At 38.9% G+C, this 17,795-nt stretch overlaps 1 protein-coding gene across 4 annotated transcripts in view; it reads right to left on the bottom strand.

Annotated features, from left to right (window-relative positions):
• Positions 1–17,795, bottom strand: part of ADCY7 (adenylate cyclase 7) — a 59,125-nt gene that overhangs the window by 18,187 nt on the left and 23,143 nt on the right. For 3 of the 4 annotated variants that reach the window (XM_064160351.1, XM_064160355.1, XM_064160354.1), the window contains exons 3-10: positions 12,747–13,332; positions 11,317–11,517; positions 9,103–9,267; positions 8,161–8,310; positions 5,880–6,028; positions 5,550–5,661; positions 2,970–3,097; positions 2,557–2,715 (exon numbers count right to left, since the gene is read on the bottom strand). In XM_064160351.1, the coding sequence (XP_064016421.1) occupies positions 2,557–2,715; positions 2,970–3,097; positions 5,550–5,661; positions 5,880–6,028; positions 8,161–8,310; positions 9,103–9,267; positions 11,317–11,517; positions 12,747–12,917 (1,235 nt within the window). In that variant the 5' untranslated portion in view covers positions 12,918–13,332. Of the gene's footprint in view, positions 1–2,556; positions 2,716–2,969; positions 3,098–5,549; positions 5,662–5,879; positions 6,029–8,160; positions 8,311–9,102; positions 9,268–11,316; positions 11,518–12,746; positions 13,336–17,795 lie in introns of all 4 variants that reach the window. The other variant, XM_064160352.1, reaches the window with a different exon arrangement.

Raw genomic sequence — 17,795 nt, 5'->3', positions numbered from 1 at the left:
CTGAATGATGTCTGTATGAACTGAGCCTCACAACAGTCATGCACTGCAACAAGTTTTCTGTGGGTTTCTACTTATCTCCACAGGCAATACATTTGTTCACTATCCCCCCTTTCCAATTTGCCCAAGCTTCCTCTGCTCCACATTGCACACTGCCATAGTACATTTGAGATCCTACTGCAGCTTCCTTCCAATTTAAATGGCTATGTCAATGAGTTCTCAGCAGTTACGTATGCTTACTGGATTCCAGGATGAGCACATAACCAAAAGCTGCTATTGCTAAAGCTGTCTCTCAAAAGCAAGCTGTAACATGCAGTACTGCACTTACCAAGCTAGTAGAGAAAGCCTAACAAACTGCACTCCATTTCCCATGCTAAAAGGCCTCAAAATAACATATCCTCACCTTCCAGGCATAGATATATTAGGGAGAACTGGTCACAAATGCCTTTTTCATTTTGCTTTTATGCTAGTCCTTTCTACTTTTATTAGCTGTCCTAGCTTCAGTTGGGACAGAGTTTGTTTTCTTCTTTGTAGCTGGTACAGTGCTGTGTATTTGATTTAGTGTGAGAATCCTGAGTTCAGGATTTCTTATTTCCCCATACTCTTTGTGCTAGTTTGAAGATAGCTAGAATGTTTTGGTGAGAAGAACTAGATCATAGGCTGTGAAAGGAAAACACTGGTGATGTCTACTCCCCTCAGAGTCTTGCTGAAGAAGAAACGAAAACATTAGATAACACTCTCACCATTTTGTCTCATTCTGGCTGGGCTTCTGACTGAACTACATCTCTCTAACACACTCTCCACTCACCTTTGCTTCTTAACCTCTTGGCTGAACCTCTATTCTTCCTTGGGACTGGGGTAAGGTTGAGAGGGGCAGGGGGAAGGTGCAGGGGTGGTTGAGAGGCCCACCTGGGGACTCAGGTTTCTGGGAGAGGAGTTGTGTTCCTGTATCACTTTTTTACCTTGTATATTTCTGTATATACTGTAAATATCTGCTTGTACATTGTGCTAGCTGTAAACAAATAGCTTCATTTATATTCTCAGAGCTGGCTGAGTCTAGTCTGGGTGATTTCTAAAGTGTGGGGGGGGGCAGGGAACACCCAAACCATCACACTCTTCTAGACAGCAGGTGCACAAAAAAGCTGGAAGGGAGCACAGCTAGGACAGCAACCCAAACTAGCTGAAGGGATATTCCAGACCACAGAACATATGTATGTTTTTGTGCTACATTCAGTCATGTTGTTTGTTTTGCCAGCAATAGAAACATCACAACTCTGTATTCTTGTTTAATCATGCTGAGTCAACACTTCTAAAACACTCAACCTGGATGCTACTGCAACTGTTACCCAAGCTCCAGTTTCAGTTACCAATGCAATAATTTTCTATCACTTTGCAGAAATTAATTAAGTAACAAGCAAATTATTAAAAGCTGTCTGAGGCACAGAATAAGAAACTCTATAATGCCACTGGTTAGAATTACTTTCCAAGAGAAATCAATACTTTAAGGCTTAAACATGTACCCACATGAATGCCATTCAATTAATAAGTGCTAATTTGCAAAGACTATAAGGCACCTACAAAATCATGGTCTCAACTGACAATGGAAAAAGGGAAACTCTTTGTTAACACATTAACATGGTCATTTTGGGTGTAGATTATCAGAACAACAACAACAAAAACAAACCAACCCAAACCAGGAAACCCCAAATGAAACCAAAACCATCTCAAACAGAAACAAAATTGAGTTTCTTGTTTGAATTCTAGCCCTCAAGTTCAACATGGAAAATAGGAACAAACAAAAAACTTCCCTAAATGAGGAAAATGCAGAATATTGGTATTCTTAAATAAACCACATTTCTTTTCAATGGACGTCTTCAAAACATCTTAGAAGAGTCATCATGAATGTCAACCTCAGACCAAATCCTCTGCACTGCTAAGCAGTACATGGAAAGTTGTATTACTGTTTTGCATCAGGTCTTCTCAGGACCACTCACATGGCTGTTTGTTCTGCTCATGGCAAATGATACAAAGAGAAAATATGCAACAGCCAAAGCTCCAAACCCTCCTTGCTTGGATGTTCCTCATCAGGCTGTAATTGATTTCTGAGTTGTCTGTGGGTTTTGGGGGGTGGTAAATATAGAGCTAATATAAAAACCATGTAGGACTGATGAATACATCAACAGAAAGGCTAGGCATATGTGCAGCTTTGCCTTATCAACTCAGTAGCACATCTATTCCTTAACTAAACATACAAATACATCATTAGTGCAACATAATTTAACTAAGTCAACAATGCACCGCTGAAGACACACGAGTTTCTACAATGAGCGGAAGTCAGGAAGTAGTCCCTTGCCTAAGAACAGAACTTTATAGGCCACTGACAACAGAATTGGAAAAGATGAACATTTTAAAGCTCCAGTAAGTACACATTTGTTCTATTTTTATCATCTCATTATGAAGATTTGTGTCATGGCACAGTCACAAACTCCAGACTCGTAAAGCAGAATTATGCAAACCATGATGAGAGAGTGAATCAGCACTGAGAGGGAAGATCCTCACCCAGGTACGCCTGCAGACTCCATGCGGTTTGCTAAGGACACATCGTGGGACCAGACATCATACTGCCACTTCCGGAGGCCGATCACTCCGCAAAGCACATTCCCAGAATGAATGCCAACCCTCATGTTGATATCCACTCCTGTGGCTTCTCTCACCTGCCTATGGAGGAAGGAGGCTATTAGAGAACAAGTTACACTTGTCAATTTTTCTCTCCTCCTCCTGGAGATCTGCTAAGGTTTAACCTCATTATACACTCTGTGCCAAGCCAAGAGACAGATTTACAGCCTAGGTGTAACTATCCGATCACAGATAGTAAACACACTGTCGACACTGACACAAAAACAAAATAGTACTTTATTCAGTATCGGCAGAGCCTTGACACAGGAGAAAAAAGTCTTGCATGCCATACTTACTTTATCGCTTCACACATGTCGAGTCCCATTTTAACACAGTTCCTGGCATGAACCGGTAAGGACACAGGCAGGCCCGAGACACAGTAGTAACAGTCTCCCAGGATCTTTATCCTCATGCATTCATTCTCCTGTGAAATTACAGCAACCATAATGAACAGGGAAAAATGAACTGCAAGTAGGCTAATGACACCACAACTAGGATTTGTCTGTATCATTTTGACGAAGTCAGGTCTCATTCAACCCTCACTGAAACAAAGCTTAGTTCTTGTTTCCCACATCCAAATGCTTGGGTGTTGCCCACTGGGGTGCAATAGAAAAGACCACTTCATGCATTTCTGAAATAAAATCATCTTACTGGTTTCTGACTTCATTCTTGGAACAGTGTGCAACTGAGAAACTGCAAAGAAAAATAGAACTGTCACAGGCTTTACCACCTAAAGAATGAAGTCTTCTTACTTACATTTTTAATCTTGTTCATATTTTCCTCGATTTTTCTAAGGCAGCCTCATAAGTGAGATTGTGTAATGTTGCAAAACTTGCATAGAATTTAAGGAGAAGTTAGGAATTAAGATGCCCAAACTGACTGCTTTGCAGAAGCCAAACTGGATTTTTGGGGGTTCAAATATAACTGAAAAGACAGCGCACACTACAGTTTGCTAATGCTAATAAAAACAGCCTGCAATACTGTAATCTGGCAGTGGAACACTCTTTCCTAGCTGTGCAAGAGAGTATTCTGTTGCCTGTGACTGGCAGGAGAGAAGAAAGTAGAAGAGCAAAAAACTCCTCAGGCTGTATTTTGTTAAAAGTTTACTGAAGGATTTGAACTACCAATGTTGTAAGCAAGCCAGGGCCAATTCTGTGATGCTGTATAGCATTTGATTGAAGAGTAGAAACAGCTTAATTTGGGCCACCTGAGAATTCCAGCTTTCCAGCCTTCCCTTGCTGTGGGAACAGCCCAGCAATTCTTCAATCAACTCCAAAATCAGCCCAAACCAGAGGCAATTTGCCATACTAAGCTGTTCTTCTTCAACCAAAACCCTAAGCAAACATCCATCATTCTCCACAATTTTAAGTTATCCAGCAGGTTCTGAGCACTGCAGCAAATTATAATCTTAGATAGTTAGTCCTGTTCAGAGACCAACTGGGAGACCCAGTTGTTGGATTAGAGCTGCTAGACTTCGGTATCCAGCTCAACGTTCCAGGTCAGCCACCAATTTTATTAAGTAGACTGGAGTCTACTTCACTTTTACACTACGGAAAAGATGACTGAGAATACTCCCCCACCAGCAGAACCAAAATAGCACTAAAAGCAGGAATCTCTTCTTACAGCCCAACCACAGAGTTGCAAAAGACCTTGGCTCACTAAATCCAGACATTTTTTTTTTAAACTGCATTTTGCAGACAGACCACTCAAAATCTGGCATCTTCTCTATTTTTCTATCTGAGGAACAGTTGCAAAAAATGACCAAATGTCTTCAATCTCAACTTCTACTGCAGAATCAAAAGACCAGAGCAACTAAGATGACATGACTTATTCTGTGTGCTCTTAAAAGCTGCTTCATAACTGTACTATTACAGTGCATTTAGTATGACTCTTGTTTGCCAGTAATTGAAGTTTTAACTGTATCATCACACAGTCAGTCATGCAAACGTGTATATGGTATAATCCCTCTAATCTGAATAATAGTTTCCCAGAGAAACTGTTACATATACTACTCTATATTCTATATCTGACAATTCAAAAACTGAGTTTGTGATTACAGTTGCAAAGAAATTAACCTCAAGCAGCACTTGGAAGCAGTAAAAACTACTACCAGCTTGAAGTCAGCAGCAAGGATGTATCTTACTAGGAACAATTTTAATCTACTTCACATTCTTACTCATTTTTGTAAGTATGCATTGTTAATCATCACTGCTGAGCTAAAAAATCCTTTGGTCTGATCCAATATGACTCAATTTTCCCAGCAATAGAACAAGGGGACACAGACTCAAGTTGTGCCAGGGTAGGTATAGGCTGGATGTTAGGAGGAAGTTCTTCACAGAGAGAGTGATTTCCCATTGGAATGGGCTGCCCAGGGAGGTGGTGGAGGCACCGTCCCTGGAGGTCTTCGAGAAAAGGCTGGATGAGGCACTTAGTGCCATGGTCTAGTTGACTGGATAGGGCTGGGTGATAGGTTGGACTGGATGATCTTGGAGGTCTCTTCCAACCTGGTTGATTCTATGATTCTATGAATTGGGCAATCTAAATTTGTGCCTCCAACTTTCTGCATTTGTAGAGTATACTGAAGACAGGAAAGCTATTCACTAGAACTTGTGTATGGTCTCTCTTACAACCTTTATTGCCATCAAATGATTTCCTGAAGAATACACATAAACCACCAAACTGAAGCGTTGAAATTACAGTAACAACTTGCTACACTTCCCGTTTTTGACTTTGTTTTATTGTGATTTTGCCAGTTCATTTTAAAGGTTCCTTCCTGACCTTCAGAAGCACTAACACCAACTGTATTGTGGAAAAGGCAACTTCTTTTTTTCAGTGCTGTCCTTGGTCTCTACTGCACAACAAACTGCAACACCTACCTTTGCAATCTGATCAAATTTTCCAAAAAGTTCATTCAGCATCACCACTAGTTCCTTAGGAGAGCAGTCACTGGCAAGGCGAGTGAATCCTACGATGTCTGCATAAAGAATGCTAGACAAAGAACACAAGAGAAGAAAAACATGACTGAAACGTGAAGATATGTCTGTTCCATGGAAACAGCACATCAGTTCAAGACACATTATCTTCCCACTACAAGAAGCTCACTTCAGCCTGAAAGTCGACCTCCAAACTGGAATTTCACTGGACTACATACACTCTTAAGAATCAGCAGCTTATATCACTAATATTCATTTTGAATTTTCACTTACCTAACATTTTGGTGCCTTTTTACATATAGGCTGTGGAAGTTGTTGTCATGCATTTGCCTATTATCATTAGTTTCCTTTAGTCGCTCTATGATTGCTAGCTTCATTTCCATAGAGATATGAGCTGGCAGGATGGATAACAGCAAATTTTCCTAAGTGGAGAGGGGAAAAACTGTGACACAAAATCCTCAACACAGTAAATCTGAAACTGATTTTAGTGACCACAAGAAGGAATTAATTAAATTTGAAAATCCCTTTATTCAAATAGCTTTTGAGGAAGGCACACCAGGTTTTCCAGAAAATGCTTTCACATTTCTGTTCTCTGCATCACCCATTTTGCAGTTAAGGAAGGGTGTTGTGTATTTTGTTGTTTTGTTCCTTGTGACCTCCATGTAACATCTCTCTATAACCATGAAATACACTAAAATTCAGTACTAGAGTTTCTGGATAAATGAAGACTTATCTACCAACTCTGTGTTATGCTAGTATTGTCTGATAATGCTTCTGGAAAAGGCTTATATTCTAATAAGGAACAATCTACGCACTAATAAGAACCTTGTGAATTCTCAAATGAACCAGGAACTGATGCCACTGAAATCGGGTCTTTGCAACAGAGAGACAATAAAGACTCTTCAAAAAACACTTGTATTGTTCGATTATTCAGTGCACTGTTTCACACTGACTTTGACTTAAAAGCCTGTTCTTCAAAGGCAACCCTGCTACGTTGCTGGGCAGCAAAGGAAGACAAAAAGAGAGCACTGTGAACCCAGGAAGGGTTCTACCACCCCGCAGACAGTCACAACGTAAAGGAAATGCTGCAAGGAGCAGCTAGAACAGGAACTTTTTCAAATGACATTATCGGCAAGGTCAGCACATTAAGTAACCAAGTGAAATGCTGTCCTTTTGGAGCAAAATTTTTCCCTTTTCCTGAATACTTGATGCAGCTACACAGACATGGCCAGGGTTACTTAACCAGTGTCTGACACCAAAAAGGAGTGTCTTGGGATCACAGTGGGGAGAGAGCTTGAGCATCAAGCACTACACTAGGTATAAAGAGCAGTTCAATTTGAGACTGTCCTCAGAAACAGAAACACCTTCTGCTACTCTAGCATCAGTGTCAACCTTGGGGAACAGTTTCAACTGACACTAAAGCCTCAGTGAATACAATGGAACCATTTAAGGCTGACACAGTGTTTAAGGAAGTGATGATGAATTCTGAACTGCATTTCTCACATCACTTTCAGAGAAAAAGTGTGTGGCAAAAAAAAAAATAAAATCATATGACAAATTACAACACAGATGAAAAGAAAGATGTCCATAGATTTAAGCAGGTCTACACTTCAAACAAGCCACCACAAAAACAGCTTTCTAATAACAAACATGCAAGATACCACATCACCCAAAAGATGAGAGCACATTGCCTGTGTAAGCTGATCAGACACTTCCCTGGCTACTGAGTGGGGAAATCCTGCCAGAACATTAATGCAGATTTGTCATCTTATCTCACAAGATTAGCATCAGAGGACAGATCACACTAGCAGTGTGGTATTTTCTTCTTTTGAATTTGATCAAGTCACTCCCTTTTCAGCCCCTTCCTTTTATCTAATAACTTCTGGGCAGAAAACTGTACACATCAGCCTTCTAGAGCTGCTGTTCCTAACTCTACTTATACCAGGATAAAAGAGGCAAGGCACCCTAGTTTCAGCTTTGATATCTCTTTACAGTTCCTCCTGAGTAAGAAGTTCATGTTCCTGGCTTATTCTTTAACTATCGCTATGTCAGACTCAAATACTGCAATATATTCTCCCCCTCCCTTAGGCTCCAATTTTCTCTGTAGCAAAAGAAAATAGTCTGTGAGACAAGAATACACAATAACAAATAATAATTTAGGATTAAAAAGAAAAAAAAAGTGATCAAGGGAAGCATGAAACTAACTGCTGAAATTACCCGACAAGTGTTTTTTTAGGGCACTAAGAACATGTTCTTTTAAGTTACCTTGGGTAAGACCTAGTAACATTTTATATTAGGACAAAAAGTTACTAAAATGATTGACAATTATGTTCCTGTTACAAAGATTGCAATTTTCATGCAGATAAGCCACAGAAAATGCCTGCCTTCCTACAACTTGCTTCTTTTGTTACAAGTGGCACAACTCTCAGTTTTGACACAAGGTGGGGATCACAAAGACTGAACCAAGCCTTTCAACATACAGTAGTCACCAAGCTTATGAAATTATACAGACTTTAGAAATTAAACAGTTCATGACAGGAATTAGCTCACTCACTTGTTGCCTCTTTTCAATCTTCAGTTTCATTCGGACCTGAATGCACTTTAATGTGTATCTATACAAATCCCACGAAGCAACCTGCATTTGGCGTTTGTGAAATGCCCCCATCAAGTTGCCACAAAGAAAAATGACAGCATTGGCAAGTAGCTGCACAAGAACAACAATATTTACCTGCTGCAGAAGAGTGACTGATAGGCATACTAGTCCCTTAAAACCCACCACTCCCAAGTCACATCCAAATTTACTCTAAACCAGCCAAACACCAAAACATGTTGCACTCAGGCAGGATGTACCTGGGAAATACTAGCTAACAGCCAGTCATGAGCATTCCTGAATGAATATACAGTACTAAAAGCAAACTGAAAACTCTGCTGTATCATCTAAGGTTTATTTGCAGGTATCCATGTCCAACTGAGGGAGAAGCCAATCCATAAACTCAATGCATCAGCACGCTGTGTGAAGTCTGACACACAGCTGCATCAAAAGAGCTGAGGTGCTACTTGGACCACACCCTATTAATAAGATTTGGGAACCCTAAAACCACCTAGTAGCAATCCCAGGCCCTGCTGACTCCCCAGGGGCAGCAGCCCTTTTGATCCACCCTGGAGGCAGTGCCAGATGAAAGTGAGATAGACCCATCTGAAACAGCACAGGTTGGGAAGAATGATTGTGACAAAGTTTGTCATGGTTTGAGTAACTTAATTAAAAGCTTCAAATAATAATCCTGCTTCTCCCACTTAGGCCAGACACCCAAAACACACTTATACATCAAAATAACTGCAATTTTATGAAAAACACATTTGGGCCCAAGATCTAAACCCATGAATCTGAAACATCTTTTTGGAAGTTTGGAACTTATTTAAACAGGATAGTTACATCAATGTCAAATGGTAATATGATTAGGGCATTTAATTGTGTCACCAAGTAGTATTTCCTTACCTGAAACAGAATGCATTCCTTCTTTTTCTGAGAAGAGATGCTTACCACAACACTTAGAACAGTAATATGGGAGAGAGCAGAAAGAACACTAACTACGATGGCACCTTTCATCCCAAAGGGTAGCATGGTATAAACTGTGAAGATTATGAATAGAAAGAATGGTACCTTTGGAAAGAAAAGGGGGGAGGGGGTGTAAAAAAAAAAATTAAAAATCATGCATATATGTTCTTAGGCATCTGTCAAAAGTCACTACAGAATAAGGAGAAGAGCAGCAGGGCTCTTGCTGATTTTCAAGACGAACAATTAAATATTGACATTTCAAAAGCCCAATGAAAACCACAAGGACAGTGTTAGTCCTAAAGGCTTTGAGGAATTTAACAGCTATATATTCATAGTATAACATAATAGATCACCTTGAAGTTTCTCAGCTGCCCTTGCCCTTCATTATTAATCTATCCACTACAGTTGAAGGTGCACTTAGTGCACCAGGAATTAGAAAGAATGTGTCATCTGGGTAGCAACTTGAAGAGAAACAGATTCCTTACCTTCTCAAAAGTCATTGTTCTAATTTTAGCATTACACAATCATGTATGTTTACTGTATTTGATAAAAACCAAAATCCAACCAATACTTCCTTGTGCCAACACAATCACTATTGACACATGTTTAGATACACAAATTTTAGTGATCATTGTCCATTTTGTAAACTGCTGGGGATCACACAGAAGGCTTACAAAACTTGAATCCTATTCATAGATTTGTTATAGCTTCTATGCATGAAATCTTAGAACTCTGATCAAAGGAAATATTGTAGTGTTCCTGGCTCAGATCCATCTCATCATTGCAACTCAGCTTGTGTGGTTCCAGACATGAGCTTCCTTCAAGGAAGTCTCAAGGCACTGTCTGCACTGAAATGTTTTACCAGAATAGATAGTTTGGTTGGGACCACAATAAACAAGCAAATAGACGTTTTAATTCAACCAAAAGAAATCACATTCATCTTCACTGTTTTAGCTGGACTGGGGGGGGGAGGGGGAAGAAAAAAATAATCAGCTTTTTACTGCCATAAGCACACTCAAAATCACACAATGTTCTAGACACTGTAAAATAGTTTTATAAGCATCAACAAGCAAAGGTCATACCTGCATTTAAATATCACTTTGTTTAGCAGTAAGTTCAAAACTTGAGATAGAAGTCTGAAATTAACCAATTCACTTCTACTGTCTAATCTAGGCTCTACTCGTATTCCAGGCTTTAAATCAACATTAATGAATTGTTACCATATCACAGCAACACATTGGCTTGCAGCATTGGAAGCAGCTAAACCAAATCTTTCTTCATTAAATGCTTGTACTCATTGTTCAGTGCAGCATATTTTGGTTTTTTTTTTCCTAAAGGTAGTAACCTCTTCCTTGAGTTGAAAAACACTGAATAGCAACTGTAAATACATGGTGCTGGATCCAGGCCATAATACAAAATCAGATTTTGGATGTTTAACTGATAATTTATATCTTTCTCTACTTCGAATAAAGAGGGGAAGGGGAAGAGTTAGTAAAACAAGATAAAAAGTCATTTTTATTTCATCAAAAACCCTCCTGTTATATTATGAGAACTTAGGAGGAGTTTCCTACAAATCATGATATTTTTGGCATCATGAAATTGCCTGTCTTCTGATCAGAGATAGTAAGCAATGAACTTTATCCACACCCTGCTATGCCAGGATGTGTCACTAATTTTTATTGTTCACTTCACCTCTCCTTCCAATTTGAAAACATGCTCTCTAGGGCACACCCAGCTTTGGAGTCCTTTATATATTTCTTGAACACCACTTTGACCCACATAAATTAACAAAGCAAGTAGCATTAACAAAGTTCTGATGAAGTCACAGTAATTAATGAATTCTGATAAATTCATAGTAATTAAGATCCAGTCAAGATCTTAAATAAAAACACAACTCAATTCCAAGTTAAAGATGTAATTCTTCTATAGATTTATGTAGTTATTCTATTTTCTCATCTGAACTATATTTTCACTATTGTAAAAATACAAACCAGCATTTACCATAATAGAGCAATTAAACTAAATTTTAAGTAAACCTAAGGAAAAAAGCTTAGTATGGAGTTACAAGTCAGAAAAATAAGCACACAGTCATATATATATATATATGTGCTGACGACCAATTCTGTGTGAGTCCCTGAGTGAAAATATACATACCTGCTCCCACAGCTCACAATCATTTTCTTTTTCAAAAAGAGATACATATCCTATGATTAAGAAGCAAATCCATATTGTAACTCCAAATAATGTAAGCCATCTCCGAAACAGGGATTCAATGCATAAAAGTAAATACATGACTGCAAATATGACAAGGGCAGCACATACTGCAGTAATGAAGGCAAGATGATTACGTGCTTCCTGCAAAAGTAAAACAAAGTGTCAGATTTGATCTAAATGTCCTTCTTAGGAAAAGAAAAACAAAAACAAAAAAAAAACCTGAAAATGCATCTGTACTGTCCTGGAAACAGTTTAGAAAGGTTTCAAATATGCTAATCTGACTTTCTAAGTAGTCTAGCTGTGGCCGCAAGAACACTTTCAGATATTCACACATACAGAGGTAATAAATACTATTCCAGATACCCAGTCTAGCCCAGTTCCATCATTACTATTTCCCAAATTAGTGGTTTCTAACTATATAATACTGAACAATGCAGAAGTAATCAGAGAAGTGCATTTAAGGAGCTCAAACTTTGTTGAAAAGCTGTGCAACAACTCTCTAAGTTTTACAGATGATTTGTAACATACAGATGGTCTAGCTATTTCTTTCATTTTTTAAGAAATAAAAGGGTTATGAGTAAAATTAGATTTGTTGATAAGGAACTTACAAATATGATATCACGAGGTACACTATTTGGAAAGCAGTGCTAGAAGGCAATGAGGGATTTTAACAGCTTTCTCATTACCTTTTTACTAAATTATCTTTAAGTTGGCTGTCAGCTGGGCCACCATGAAGAACACCTAATTTCTTTATAGAAAATCATATTATTCTACAGAACAAAAACATTCTTTAGGCCATTCCTTTCCTATGTCTATAGGATCCCTGCTCTTTGCTCACAAACTATTAATTCAACAGCTCACCCACTGTACTGGGAGGTTCCTGTTGTATTTTTATTACATACACACACCAAAAAAGTAAAAAAAGTATTAACACCTACAAATCCCTAGGGAAAAAAAAATTAAATAATAATCAGTCATCTTGGGAATTCATAACAAATTAATCACTACATTATTTTGCATTTCCTAGAAGATTCTAAAGAGTGAATACGAGACATTTTAACTTACATTCTCACTCCTTCCTTGGCCCCTTTACTACTTACTTATTAACTATCGTGGCTACAATTTAGCATAGATTATGATTTGTTCATATTATATGGGAACAAAAGAACAACTCTTACAGTATCTAGCTATGTGCCTGACAATACTGTGTCCTCTCTTTTCCATCCCTTCAAAAACATGCACAGCATTACGCACACATCTACTTGGATGCCACACAGATCCAAACACTAGCCAGAAATATTGTGTCTGCTGTTACAGCGATTCCTCATCATCTTTGAAAACATCAAACAGAAAGGAAAAGGTATACTCACATCAATAACAAAATACATTATAATTAGAGTAGTCCAAAAGATGATTGCAATGAAGAGCAGTAGAAGCAGGAGTGGATGCTGCTGGCTTGTGTAGCGGTACTTCTCATAGAGCGGGTCTGATATTCTGCAGTCATCATTCTCATTGAAGAAGTATTTACCTTTAGCTGGCATTTTTCCCCCAGGTTGGCTGCTGTTTCTCTCAGTTTCCAGTGCACACGATCAGACACAGTTGAAACTTCCAAGACAAGCTCATGTATTTTGCCTCTGTGATTTCTAAGCACAGGGAGTAAGCCACATCTCCGATTTTACTTCTCATGAGCAGTAACGTGAACTTTTCAATGCAACCAAAAGCAAAAGAGTTATCCTCCCCAAAACCACGGGCAATTCATCATCAGCTCTGTGCAACAATCCTTAGATCAATTTGTGTTTGTGCAGACAGAAGGTTTTGGTGTGTGGTTTTCATGTGGGTTGGTTAGTTTGTTTGTTTGTTTTGGGGTGGTTTTGTTGGTTTTCTTGGTGTTTTTAATTACATAGCAAGTCTCTGACTCCTTTCCCTAAGCTTGACTCACACTTCTTGGGATGAGCCCTGCTGAGAGATAGCATTATTAAATTATTCAGTTAAGCATACATGGTATTCCCCAAGATTAAAAAAATAAAGTACATTCATTAAACTTCCTATCTGCATGCTCTAACTAGCAAGCAAAACCTGTTTCTTATTGCTGGGGTGGAAGTCCCAGAGCCCCAGGCACAAGCAACACTGCCTGGCAGCAGCAGAGCCATGGCACATGCAGAGCTTACCACTGGCTGCTCTGTGCACAGCACTGCCCCGCTCTAGCAACTGAAACTCTTCCATGTTAAGAGATATGACACATCTATGTCCCCTTCTCTTAAGCAAATGGAGGTTTCCATGATCATGCTGTGTAACTGAATACTAACAACTCTTTTGCAGTCCTGTGCATGCTTATATGAATGGATAGTTTTATTAACAATACACCTTTTATTCTCTTTGAAAACATGCATCTTCTTTTTTAAGAATAGGTTCATTCTTTTCACACTTTTAATTAAAAGGCAAGGATGAGAAAAGAATACAGTTGTCCAAGCCAGGATTCATTAATCTACTTTTTTTCTGCTTGGGTTTTTCTTCAAATTAAAAAAAAAAAAAAAAAAGCAAAACCAAAAGACATACTTAACATCTAGTTGCACATATTTCATTCTGTTTTAATTAATAGTGTTTCCAAGGCAATAGGTATGTTCTGTTAACAATGAACATTAAGGGATGAACTGTATTGTTAATTACTAATGAGCAATGTTTCTCAAATAGATTAATGAATATAGTCCCCTCAATGCCAAGAGATGTAAAACCAAAAAAGAAGGGGATGGGATGGAGGAAGCATAAAAATTAGGATTTCAGAAGACCTAACAAAACTTGATCACAGGACAACACCTTCTTTGCCACTTGACTGCTGTCACCATGGTGCCCAAGGCCTTTGCTCTGGGGAGAAAGAATCTGCTGAAAGCCTTATAAAAACCCCAAATCCTAGCCTGTTACTCTCACACAAAGTTTAGCCACACAAACATTCAGACTGCATTCACACTACAACTACAAGTGGTGTTAATAGTTTCAGAAACCATACCGAGTGACTTATTGTGCATACATAGAGCTAAACTCTAGCATACTACCCAGTTATTAATCAGGCAAAACCAGATACACCTATTCAGAGGCTCATAATCTTTAAAGTCTGAGCTCAAAGTCACCACTTTTTGTGTCCTCCTTTGATTTTTTTTCCAGCAGCCTTCTGAAAATGTGTAAGACAGACTTGAGAGGAAAAAATATTGCATACCACAGATAGCATTACACACTAATAAAATCATCAATTTGACACACTTCTGGTTTTGTATTTAAGGTTTGCATGAGCACTATGCACCACAGAATCACTTTTGGTTTTCTTAGTCATTATTTCTTGGAGATTTGTGGTGTCAGAACAACAAGAGAGATATAACCTTGAAACAGCAACAGGCTACAAAACCCAAACAGCACTTCCAGAAACACCAGAGGCAAACACACCAAGCCAAATGGGGACTGAATCTGGGCTGCTGCCATGAAACCATGGAGCTCTGAACACCAGTTAACAGAAAAAGCCCATTTCTTTAGAAGCCTTCACTGTATTCTGAAGAATTAGAAAGGAGAAGGGGAAAAAAAAGTCAGAGTAGTATATATAAGAAACAACCCCAGCAGCATGGGTTGGAAACTGCACTACGAACCTACAAGAAAGTCTGCAAAATAAAAGAACACTATTTAGTCAGATCCGGGTGAGCTCCACATCCATTTGCATGCCAATTAACGTAGAAAACGTTTAGTCAGGTAAAGGAATTAGCCCAATGAATATGCAGAAAAAACACAGAGGACATGCAATAGGCATACAGAAAAATGGACAACAGCATTCCTTAAAGAAAATTAATCAGAACAGCTACAGACTTCCAAATCTACTTGTTTCAAGATACTGGGATCTTGGTTGTGTTAAGATTCAGCAACTTAAGCACCAGGCAAGACCTGACATGAACACACATCCAACTTTCACTTGCAATCAAAACAGACAACATTTCTATCTTCTAAAAATCTGGGTATTTCTGACTGCTCTAGCTCTCTTCTCATAGGCAAGAATTTTCAAGCATCACTAAAGTCTACCTACAAAGCCATAGGATTTTGTTACAAAAAAATATGAAAGCAAACATTTTATTAGGCTACTAGGCATAGACTGAAGCTCTTTTGTTCTCCTGGGCCAGCTAAAACTGTCCAAGTGTTTTGTGTCAATACACAACCTTTTCTTAAGAGCTGGCCTGGACTCAAGAGTTGCAGAATAGACATGAGGGTACTGCAGAGCCTAAAGAGATCAAGTGTTTTAAAGAACACGAACTGAAACATGATATCACAGGCTACACTAACAAGTTGCATTACAAAAGTTGGAGCAGCCTCTTTCTTCTGCAGTTTGCTCCAGATAAGTAGCTACAAAAAAAGAAGTCTCTTCACAAGGAAAACCGATCTGGGAACACGTACTACACAGACCAGCCCTTTGCTGAGGCAGAGCAGCAAGTTCAGGGCAAATGAGGCAAATCAGCTGATGGGGTGAGAACACAAATTCTCCACAGCAACCCTTGCTCATTTCCCATCTTGTTATAAACAATTCCCATCGTATCACTAGGTACCAGCCTTCTCTTCCAAGTGCTTGTATTACAAGCATATGTTCAGAATATATTTTCATCATATGGCCAGATACCAAACATAGCATTCGTCCTTCCATTTTATTTTCTAAATAGGCTATTACTACTAAGGTACAGTAGCACTCCATTTTCTGCTGTAACAGTCAGCACTCACCCAGACAATGTTGTAGAGCAACAAAAAGATGTGATAGCTGACAGAAGAGTCAGACTGGTAACAACCAGACAGTTCTTGGATGGCCCTACTTTATTCACTCGAACTGCAGAGCATTAACAGTTTTCAGGTGCCAGTTTGGTTGCGGGCAGGGGATTGGATCTGGTAAATCTGCGTTCTCCTGCCCACTCTCTCATTTTCACAGCAAGGTGTGTGGCCAGCCAGTGATCACATTCTCACCTCTTGGGGGGGAATTATTCACAGCAGCTATAGTCCAAGTTAATGCTTTTTGAAAAAGGATCAGAATATGCTGCAGTTCTGTTCTTCATGCCAAAGCTATAGTATATTCAGAAACACATCCACAATAATCCCGCAGACAATTTTCAAAGGACTTTTTCACATAGCTTTTTGTTTGTGAAGGAGTCAAGCCTTGCTCACCTAAAGCTGCATATCAAAAAGGAGTCTCAGTTATTAGATGGTAAAACAAGCCTTGAAAGCAGGAAGCAAGTGAAGTGATACACATCACCTTATTCCTCTCAACAACTACTGCACGTAAGCGAGCAGAACTAGTTTTACCATCTTTAACTACTATGGCAGAAAATATAAAGGGTACGGCTTTGATTTCCACTCCATCTTTTGTGTCACACAAATAACAACAATGTTTCTGAAATTACTTCAGCAATTCCCATGACAAGAATGACTGCTGACTGTAATTACCCATTAGCAGATATTAAAAGGGAATCAGGAATCTGTAAACATCCAGTAGAATAATTGAAGGAGATTAGTAGGTGAATTACGAACCCCAGACAAAAATAATGTCCAGTCTAGTGGACTCCACACCTAATGTAGTCTAGGAAATGAATGTTAGAAATCCACATGAATGAAACACCATACACATTAAAGACACCACTCTTCCTCTTAGACTTTGCTTCCAAATGCCACCCTGAAGTCACCTTAGCTTTTTTCTACTAATATAAAAACATTAAATGGAGAACACATATTTGTTTTGTGATCTATATGCTAACACTTGTAAGTATTACTTCTAGAGATAAGTTTCTTTACAAAGCTAAACTTTTTAATATGTATTTTGAATGTTTTCACGTGAAAGTCCACCTTTCTTAATCGCATTTATTTTCCTTCCTCAATACAGTAAAATCTGTGTAAGAAAATAGAAGGTAATTTTAAATAAATATAACTTATATTTACATTCTATTTTCTTTCAAAAAGTGAGCATACCTGCTTCCACAGAGCATTACTCAAAACTATACTTACATAAAAAAGGCAAAACAATACAAGAAGTAGCCTGTCATTTGGAAAATAATTAGGAGGCAGAACAGACCACTCCATGTCAGAACAATCGGGGTAAAATATGACACTATATCACCTAGCTGTGCCCTCAAAGCCCCTTCCTGTGGCAGCGGCACAGCTTGTCTCCCCAGACCCCCAGCTCCTGCACCCACTGGGCTCTTCTCTGGGGCCTGTTCAAATACAACAACAGTAAACAATTTATCACTTCTCTGCCAGTGTGGTGGAGTATGACAGGTTGAAGATGGAGCTCTCAGATGGAGCTCAAGCTGCCCTAGCGTTTGGAATAGAAAGGCAAATCACAAGTAGGAAAGCAAGGGCAGTAGTGAGCTGTTGAACTGACTCATCGCTTCTTGCAGGTCCACAGTCTAACA

This window comes from Pogoniulus pusillus, chromosome 20, assembly GCF_015220805.1.
Source record: "Pogoniulus pusillus isolate bPogPus1 chromosome 20, bPogPus1.pri, whole genome shotgun sequence".
Classification (NCBI taxonomy): Eukaryota; Metazoa; Chordata; class Aves; order Piciformes; family Lybiidae; genus Pogoniulus; species Pogoniulus pusillus.
This window is presented reverse-complemented; position numbering and strand designations above follow the sequence as displayed.